This window comes from Poecilia latipinna, unplaced genomic scaffold (genome assembly GCF_001443285.1).
Source record: "Poecilia latipinna isolate Pla-1442-1.1 unplaced genomic scaffold, P_latipinna-1.0 Scaffold550, whole genome shotgun sequence".
Lineage (NCBI taxonomy): Eukaryota > Metazoa > Chordata > Actinopteri > Cyprinodontiformes > Poeciliidae > Poecilia > Poecilia latipinna.
This window is the reverse complement of record NW_015113166.1, coordinates 266,071-276,542: the sequence shown is the minus strand read 5'-3', so window position 1 is coordinate 276,542 and position 10,472 is coordinate 266,071. Positions and strand designations below refer to the sequence as shown.

General features: G+C 38.3%; 1 protein-coding gene across 2 annotated transcripts in view; it reads right to left on the bottom strand.

Annotated features, from left to right (window-relative positions):
• The window catches only part of LOC106952953 (protein FAM19A5-like), a 176,389-nt gene that overhangs the window by 10,967 nt on the left and 154,950 nt on the right, over positions 1 to 10,472 (bottom strand). For both annotated transcript variants that reach the window (XM_015041421.1, XM_015041422.1), the window contains exon 4: positions 1,517 to 1,690. In XM_015041421.1, coding sequence (XP_014896907.1) covers positions 1,682 to 1,690 — 9 coding nt within the window. In that variant the 3' untranslated portion in view covers positions 1,517 to 1,681. The remainder of the gene's footprint in view (positions 1 to 1,516; positions 1,691 to 10,472) is intronic.

The following is a 10,472-nucleotide window of genomic DNA, read 5'->3' as shown; positions in this document are numbered from 1 at the left end:
GATAGGTTTAATTATCGTCCGATTAAATTGATTTATCGTTTATCGCGACAGGCCTATGGATGAGGGTTTTTTTTAAAGCCCTTCTTTGTTAATACTTCACAGAACTGACTGACTTCAACTACTACTGTAAGGCAAAAATCGAATGGGGGCATGTCACCAACAACTTAGTAGAGAGAACATCAACTCGACACTGGATTTTATTTAGGGGTCTCAGATTGAAAGGGGTTCAGTGCAGGGTGCACATTTTAATTAAGAAAATTGTCAAAAATATTTCCCTTACATAAAATCCCAATAAAATACATAAAGTATAAAGTTAGAATGCAGAAAATTTTAACAGGTAGGAATACTTTTGCCTGGCAGTGTAAACAGAGAGAGACTCAATTAAAGGACTAAATGCTTCTATCCTGTCTGAGTAAACAGAGCTGCGCACTACAGCTGTAAGAGTCTACAACAGGAATCGAGCTCTGTGTCTAAATATAGTCTGGCATCTGCTGTGGACACACTCGTCTGGACAGAAAAGCAGCAGGATCAAATCTTTGCTTTAAAAGCGAATCATAACACCGGCCATAAATGGCAACAGTATTGACTCAACAGACGAGGCTGGCTTTCTTCGTGAGAGCGGCCATCTTTACGACTTCGGCCTCAACCCTTTTATTGTGCCGCATGTTAAATTTACAGCACGGCTACTCTCTATTTCCCAGTCGCATGTATTAATATCCCGGTCTGTCTGGCGCCCTGCGTTGTTTGTCAGCCTGATGCAACCTGTCGCAGCGAGGCAATTGTAAGGGAAAATATAAGGTGTGCCTATAAAAGTTAGGGGGGGAAATAGTGTTATTAGATTTGCTGCACACATGGATTTTCAGCGGCTAAACATACACAAGAGAAAATGAGTAAGCCAAACAAACAGCCAAGCAAACACTGTTTGTATGCTTGATGTTGTTGTTCTTTAAAGCTTGTAGGATAAGGCTATAAACATCCCTATGAATAAAGTGCCTCGTAAATGTCTTCACACTCTGATCTCTATCATGTCTACAGAGTGGAAAAAATATACATGCTTTACAGATGATTTTTTATCATTATTTTTTACAATTTAAATTCTAAAACTTTCATGCAAGCACTTCCCTCCAGAGCTGCCGTAGCCCACTGAACAAAAAGCATCATGAAGACAAAGTAACACAGCAAACAGGCCAGGAATAAAGTTGTGGAGAAATTTAAAGCAAGATTTGGTTAACTGTTCAATACATCTGTCAGAGTTAGGCATACACCTGCTGCAATAAAAAACAATAAATCAAATGATAGCGTGATAAGTTAAAATGAGTGCGATAATTTTCAGTTGTATGCTAGTTTGTTTTCCCACCTGCAGGTGGCTGTATTTCTTATCTCTGCTACACTGCTTCTTCAGTCTTAATTGATGTCAAGTTCAAGGTTTTCCCGCCCTGGTCACTGATTTAAATGAGCTTTCTTTAAAATAAAATAAAAAACCCTAAGGGTTTTTAAAACAGGGTTTTTATTGTACCTTGCAGCGTCAAAGAAGCCCTTGGTGCTCTGCGACCAGGGTTAGGGTGGAGTTGCTGTTGTGTTGGTGGGTGGTGGTGGTGTTGGTTGGTGGGTTTTGGCTGTCTGTCAAGGGGTCATCAATGCTCTCCATAGTGCAAGAATGTCGAGGGGAACTCTTGTCGCGTCATAGAGCCTGAAGGAAGAGAGGAAGAGGGGAAGGGGGCGATGGTTATCAAGTCCAAGAGGTTATTTATTCTCAAATTTAGACAGTCTTATCCCCCATCAACACCACCACTACCACCTTATCTAGAAGGGAAACTTTTAATTTGCAGGTTGTTCTGGGCTTGTGTTGGTGTAAGAATGGTCAAATAGTGTAGCTCTGGCATTGTTAAAATGTTGATATGCAGCATTCAAAAGGAAACGATTGTTATTCTTGAAATAGCTATGGCGTTACTGTAGAAAGATTAGAATTAGAGAAAGTATGTTCTATGTTGTTTCTGTTTATCGGAGATACCTCCAGAATTTGGGAGTAGAAAGGATAGGAAAGTTAAGGATGTTTTTCTCACACTTCAATCTAATCCAACAAATGACACTGAACAAAAGTCAATAGCACATAGACATGGATCGACATGAAATTGGTAAAAAAAAAAAATTAAAAAATTCTTTGTTAAAATCCTTTAAAGTCCAGTAAGAATGCAAAACACTTGGTGTGGATATGAATGCAGAACTCAACTGTAACAACCTTGCCTTAAAACTCATGATCACATTAGGGTTTCCTGTCAGAGCAGAGCACATGAAAAACTAGAGGATTCTTTTATTATTGTATTTGTGTCATTACAGATTTATGGAAAATCAATCAGGCGCTGCTCTCGCAAAATGGAGCCAACTCCCTAGAAACCTGAGATGTTCGGAAACTGTCAACTCACTTAAATCAAGAAAAAAAAAGGCTTTTACTTGTTTATAACGCAGTATTTTAACACAAGATAATGCGTAAATGTATTAATTTATTGCTCTTTTCATTTATTTTTTGTTGCCAATAGGATTTTTATTACCTCTATTTGAATTAAGCTGTGTAAGACTGGTGCAAGCCAAAGAAACACTGCTTGCCTTTCTTGAGCCATTATTCATTTTCAATCTCAGAAACAGAAAGGCTTTAAATAGAGGTTAAATACAATATTTAGATAAATAGTAACATATTATCATCGTAACGGCGCTGCAGTTACGACAAAAACTGCAGCGCCGACATTCTGACATGTTGAATTATGTTTCAACTCTCAAAAGTTCTTTTCTCAACATAAACTCCACATCAATCGATGCTTGTAAAGCCACTTTCTTCTCATCCATCCTGAAGTTGTTAAAGCGGTAGAGCAAAGCAATGTGGACACTTGGCTGAAACACAAAAGTGGACTTTTCTACTCGCTGCACAGAAGAAGCTTAAATTTAAGCTTACTTAGCAGATTATTCCTGCAGGCGCTTAGTTTGCTGATAAGAACTTTAAAAGATGGACTTTACCATGTCCCTTCCTCTTGCTTTACTCCCTGTTAACACCTCCCCAAAAATGGAGGGAACTTGTTCGCTTCAAGACAAAGCAAAGTGCTGAGTTTGCTCACTGCAGAACGGGATGCCGCCAGACGGGGCTAACCGTTAGTGGCAACAGTGTTTCTTTATCTTTCTCCCTTTCTATCAGCCTGTATGGGGGCCCGCCTGAGCAGCTGTCTGCTTAGTGGTGAGCCTGTTCAGCCCTCAGCTGGATCCATCTGCAGGGCCCAGAGGGATCAATTACCAAGCCTGGTACCGACCCACAACCACTGTGAGGGGGAGGCTGCATGGTGATGGAGGGTGGTGGAGGGGCTGGGGAAGATCCCATCAGGCCCAGTCTGAACAGGATCCACAAAGTCAAAGAGTGGAGGAAACGGGCTGTAAGTGGGGGCGTTCAACACTTTCTAACAAAACCAAGTCTAAGGAGATTTTTTTTTTCAGATCAGATTAAAAACTTTTTTTTTTCTAGACACGATATTTAAAGGGGCAGTAAATAATAGGAGACAGAGAAATTGGGTTTTTAAAACCCAATTTAAAAACCCCTGATCTTTCAAAAAGTCCTTCTTCAGGAAGTCATCAGAACATGGTTCCTCCTTTAACCCTTTAGTAATGTTTTTACCAGCATTGACTGAGAAGTAGCTCGTACAATGAGCTCAAAGATGCGCAGTTCCACCAGGTGTTTGCTAATTGGTGCTGGCTAGTCTGAAGGAGCAGAGTGGGGGAAGGAGAGCTATGTGAGGCAGAAGCTCGGAAGCTGCAGGAGGGAGGAGGAGCTGCGTCCTCGAAGGCGGAGCTAGGTCAACCCAGGCATTTTGCACAGCTTAATGGTTAGGTTAATGGAAAGGTTAGAGTCCTTGTCAAACGGCGTTTTGACTAAAGTCCAAAGGGTTGGAGTCCCAGTTGACGGCGTCTCAACTAAAGTTCTACAGCTTTTTATTTGTCTTTCTCACCGTTTACGTTTGAATGATGTTTTTTTAAATCTCTCACTGTTTATTAAATGCCGTTTTTATTTTAATTATGTAAAGCACTTTGAAATGCCTTGCTGCTGAAATGTGCTATACAAATAAAATTTGATTGATTTTGAATGGTTGCAACGGGATATTATTGCAGGATTTCTCAAACACACACTCAAGGTATGTTTTTGATAATGTAAAGCTCAAAAATATTGATTTTACACAATATTGCACCGTTATGCAGGGATAAAAAAATAAATAAAACAGTCCTCAGCTCAGTGCATATTATGCACACGAGTGTCCTCTTCCTCCCACATGGTGTCTTGAAAGTCTATGAAATATGCATATGCCAACTCATGAGCTCATACATTATCAAATATTATATCTTCTCCTCACTCGTCTGAGTTGGAGTGTGACAGTTCATCTTGTTTCCTAATTTCTGTCTTCTGCTTTCCTCGCTGAAAAAGTCTTGATTACTGTAATCACCATCTTTCTCTCAGTAGGTGCCACTTTCTGCTCCAGCACACTGTTTACATCCTAAAAAACTGACAGTCAGAAGCAGCCTAATGGAACATATGATTAAGAACCAGTCAGAGGATTATTACAGTGTTTGCTAATGTCCTTCCTGTATTAAAAATGTCGTGTTGTGACGTTTGCTTTGAGTAAAAAACACAAAACTGTGACGTCTGCAGCAGTCTTTATAATGGCAAGTGCATTTTTTATTATTTTTTTTTTTTTCATTTAGCTACCCGATAGGGTTTTGCTGCTTTACTGAAAGTTATACAAAAAGGTATAGCGAAGTTTGAAATATAGTTGTTTTTTTTTTTGTTTTTTTTTTATTTTACCCATTTTTATATGTCAGATTTTTTCAAGTCCTTTTAAAGAGGCCAGAGAGCGACTGACTGACAGAAGGATGCAATACTCCACTTTTCCCTCAAGATAAAGCTGGCTGTTTGGAAAAAGTTTTACTCTTGGAGAAAAAAAAATGAAACCCATAGTTATAGTGTAGGAACCCAAAGACACAAGGCAGGATGGGAAAAGAAAAAGCCCAGAAAGAGGAAGGAAAAACAGAAGGAAAGAATAAAAGGGGGAAGAAAAAAGGAAAGACAACATTTAGGATGGGATATGGAATAGAGTCTTGGACTACAGGTAGTTTTCAAAACTACTTTCTTTCTCCATGCTTATAAAAATATGGAAAACACTGCAGAAAATTACATAATTGTCCAGACAGAGCTGAAACCGTAAGAATAAATGGCTTCAATAAACGCTCATGGATTTTTTTTAAGCTAAAAAGCTAATTGTGATAGCATGAAGCCATAATATTATTACTCAGACTTAACATGGACTCTGCTATTTTTCAGTTCACCTTGTTTTTGTGAATATATTTTATATAAATTTAACAAAGAACGTGTGTTAAGGAGCCATGTCATTATTTATCAGAGCAAAACAGAAATCATTGTGAGAAGTGTGCCTAAAACAACCTTAAATACCTTAAAAAACAGAGAATTTACTTTCCTTTGACAATGTTAACATACGTTTTCCATCTTTAAAAAAACATATTTGTACTTTTCATATAGGATCTTGTTTTTTCACAGTGCTATATAGCCTGAAATTGCACACATAATCCCCCAGTGTACTGTTGCATTGGCTGCTTTAGGAAGACGCTGTGTTTAAACGGAAGAGTATGTCGTCTTCTGCTATACGTCGCCGTCTCAGCCACACTCTCTCCAGAGATGAGCAGCACTGTGTTGTGCCCTCCATCATTTCAGACTGGCAGATCAAACGGTGCAGAGAGCTATTGCAGTCGGCATGCATGAGGGGAGCGAGAGCTCAGAGAGGAAGGGAAGGGGGGAAAAAGTGAGAACGGCGTAAAGGGAGAAAAGCAGAATCCCCTCAGGTGATCTGTGGGCCTTTTGTGAAGCACGGAGAGAGAAGCAGCATGGTGGGGGAAAGAGTGGCTGAGAGAGACACTTCCAAGGATGTCAGATCTAAAGCAGCGTAAACTGTTGAGCTTTTGCAAGTTGATGTGCTGTCACTGTTGGGTTGCTGATCAGTCTGACTAAAGAAACTTTTTTATTTAAATTAAAAACTGATGCAATTTTGTGCACCTGATTTTGTTGTTGTTGTTTGAGGACAGGCTGTGTACAAATTTATCCACAGGAGGCTTTATTTAAAAAAGGAGATTTGTTTAAGGAAAAAAATAAAATAAAATCCAGAGATCTTTATGTAAAAAAACAAACATTTTAATAATTTCCTGTGAATGTTATGAATTTTAAATTAAAGGTACTCAAGCCATCAAAAAACATACAAAACACATTTTTTTTTTTAAGTATCTTAACGTCTACTCTTCCATTTAGAGCCACAGGAGGCATTGGAATAATAAAGGTTTGAAGTCCTTCAGCTCCGACTGAAAAAGGAAGCGCATCTAGGGATGATTATGCTCACCAGGTGGCCATGGTGGGTGAGGAAATCAAATCAGATTACATTTGCACCTCAAGGGCAGGCCACAGTGAACGATGAATCAGTGACAAGGTTTGGTTTAAAAAAACCCTACCTCACACTTCCTTTGATGCACCCCGGCACAAACCTGATGCATTATAGTTATTTTCCCATTTGTATTACCTCACTTCTTTTAGTCTGCTGCTGTACAAAATGTACAAGCAGCACAATTTGTACTTGCTATCCATTTTACTGATCAAATGGATGGTTGTATGATTGGGAATTAAACATTTATTAATTTGGACAGAAAAAAATAGCTCCTTCAAAATACTTTCTCAAAGATCAACAAACTTTAAATTCTAATGAACATTTAACATCGGAGCTGGAAGGCTTCTTCAAAATCCAAAATAAATGAACAAAATGGCAAACAACAAATAAAATAAATGATGAAGTCTCTAAACAAAATTGTCCTTCAAAACAAAAGGTCTAGTTGAGATTTATGAAATAGACTGAAGCCTTTTATTATCTGGTTTTTATTGGAAAGAGACAGAAAAGAGAAAACAATAAATCATACGAATGAAAATTCTTGAGTTTTTTAATATTTATTATCCGTTTAATAGATTTATTCTTGCGACAGGATTAACCACACACTTATAAATCAAGACATTTCTATAAAACTAGTTTTTCAAACCTTACTTTGATCAGATTTTAGTTTCTATCTTATTTTTATGAAAAGAAAGACCTAGTTGACCTTGTATTGTGTGTTATATCCCCCTATGTCTTGGAAGAAAAATAGACTTAGTTTTGACATATTTTTTATCTTCATGTTATTTAATAAATAATTCTTATTTAATAAATAAAAGCCCATCCTCCATGCTAAATAATGCTTAATAAAGCTGAAATCAAATTCTAGTGGTATGTTATCTTTTTTTTTTTTTTATGCCAGATTTAAAATTTCAAAATCAACATAAACCTGGAATATTCTCTGGCTGTTGTGACAAAATACATTTGCGTCTCTCTGTATTTTATTATTTAGCTCAAAATGTGCTCCAAGATAATCCGTTTAGAGGCTCTTACCACATTTGTTATTGTTACCACATGCATTAATCTGAGCTACTTTTGTTACTGCATGCCCAGTTATTTAAAATAGAAAGTTATCGGAGGGCTACAAATTATGTTCTTGGTGGGTGTTGCCCTTTCGTGGCTGCCGTCATCGAGTCCCGCTACTGAACGTAACCTCATTCCAAACCTCAGTCAGCCATAAGCCATGCATACATCAATCTTTCTATGTTTCATCTGGAGCTGGCCTTGGAGAAATCTATAAGGCGTTTCTTTATTGACAGCCGTAGCTGTGCGCTCCTCAAAGCAGGGTTAGCACAAGATAAATGCATCACGAGGGAAACGGCAGAAGTACAGACAGGTGAGAAGAAAAAAAAAAAGAGTTGGAGGAGGGGGAAGAAAATCAAAAGGAGTCAAGTGAGGAGAAAGCAAGTTTGAGGGGAAGTTATTTTTATCCTGAAACACGCAAAACAAAAGCTGCAGAGAGACATTCTGTAGGTTGAGGGAGGACAGGCGCATATATCTAATCTGTCTTGCAACTGAAATCCAGCTTAGAGAAGAAGAGGTTAGCAGTGTCATCCTAAAGAACAATTGCCTCCTGTTGAACAGAGACAGCAACACTTCATAGAAAACTGACCAATAGACACACACAGACGCACACACAATTAATATCTAACCATATTAGGACTTCCTATTGACTTTAATTGATTTTAGTTACTACATTTATGACTAAACCTAACCTTACACCTGACCATAATCTCATCCAATACCTCTAAACCAGTGTTGGTCAAACTTTTCCAGGCTGAGGACCATTTAACCCATTTAACAAACACTAACAGGCCACCCAACTTGAAATTTCTTAGTTCATCCTAATGAGAAGTGTGGTGATGTTTTGTAAATGTGACTGGCCATGACATTACTATGAACAAGTCTAAAGTGTGGATTCTAAACTTTGCTTTCTTTCAGCTCAATGTAAATATTTTTTTATTTTATTTTAGGTGTTGTACAAATGCAGTTGGTCAGCGTGGGGCGCACCGCTGCTCACCGCCTCGTCAGCGCAGCTGCATCAGTGCAGCCCTAAGCTGGGCAGACCTAGACCTACATCTGTGTCCTGGTGGTGTGCAGTGTGTTGTATTTGTATCCTAAAGTCACAAGTTTTGTAATAAACCCCAAGAAACTGAAAAATATCCCTCCAGACATGGATTGCTCCAATCATAAAAATAATACTGGCACTGTTTTCTCTCCACCGGCTCTTCATTTGAATGGCCAGATCTTAAGCTCCATTATTATTTTTAAACACAATCTGTTGGTAAGCACAGTGTCTCAAACAAACTATTGTATACACGCAGTACATTGTGGACGACTAGGGGGCGCCCACAGACCAACAGTTTGAGAAAGACTGCTCTAAACCTCTTCACTGTTACCAGGTTTTGGTCCCCATGATGCACATAGGTCTTCTGCAACTTAGTGAAATCTCACAAAAGAGCCTTACTAGGGTAATATAAACAAATACACGTATATATACACACACAGTACTTCCTGACATTTGTCCAGAATAGCTCTTTATGGGGTTATGGGGCTGAGTCAAATTAACTCGGCTTAGTCAAATGCCCCACGGGATGTGTCTGTTTGTCAGCACTGATGTTTCTTTGCCGAAACACCTGACGGACAGGTCGGACATGCTCAGTGGACCGCAAACAGCCCGGAGTTATTCCTAAATAAGACGGGCAGTGGGCTTTGGTTCCAGTTTGAAAGCCCTCACAGAAGGGGCTATTCTTTCAAAGGTTCAAGTGAGGAAAAGTGAAGAGTCTCCCTTGAGTAAAAACCTCAAATGAAGTCCAAGTAAAATTTTTTAAGGAATCTATGTTATCTAAAAATTAATTCAGATATTTTTAAGGTTTTATTACAAGCTACTACTACACATTTTTGAGCTTTACCTTTTGGGTATTTAAAAATATTTGTAATCATGAGAGGAACAGACAATATAAAGGAGCACCATCCACTACCAGCCCCTTATTAAGGTAATATACTTATTGAACTACAATTGGCAAGCTATGAGTGTAAAGTTGCTGACTGTGGGCTGGCAACCAAAACAGATGAAGGAGGAACAATCTAATATCAGCTTGTTATGCTTCAAAGTCAGGCACTGAGTACTTTCTGGTATCAAGCTACGCCAGGTTTTACAAATTCAAACCCCTGTGAGTTTCCTTCCCACTGTCCCTACGGGTTGACACACTTTTAATGAGATGTTGGACGTTGAGGTGGCCAGAGTTTTCTTTGACTAACAAGATCAGGAAAAACCTTTCCCCCTTCCTCGTCTGTTCCTTCACACTGTTGTTTGGCCAACTGATAAAAAGCTACTACACTTTTCCAGGACATAAAAGAAAGATACATTTGTCGGCTTAGAAATATTTCTGATTGCGAAAACAGCTGACAGTAATTGGTGTCAAAACTAAACGTGGTCCATCATTCACTCTAAATGAGGCTGACTAAATGAAATAAATGATATGGCACAGTTAGGATTGTTGCATCCGAGGTTTCATTTACATCTTCCCCTCATGCATTCACACATTCTCTGGCTTCCTCCAACAGGTCAAAAATATGCATGTTGGTTTATATAGACTCTAAATGGCCCTTAAGTCTCTGTGTGTGTGTGTGTGTGTGTGTGTGTATCTTTATTACCTCTGGCACCACCTCAAAATGGTTAGATAAGATTAATGTAACCACAAGAATAATCAATGTATAATGCTACAGTGGGAAAAATCGTTGCTTTCTCGTTTAAATTAAAGTTCTTACTAAATGTTTATTTCTATTTTATGTAAATACCTAAATCTTAGAAAAAGTGGACATTTTCAGTCAAAATTTAAATAGCATGAGAATTTCACAGTAGTCCATGCCAGTTGTAATGTCCCTTCATGTTTTTCTTATATATATATATATATATATTAGGGCTGTTGTAAACGAATATTTTAGTAATCGAGTAAT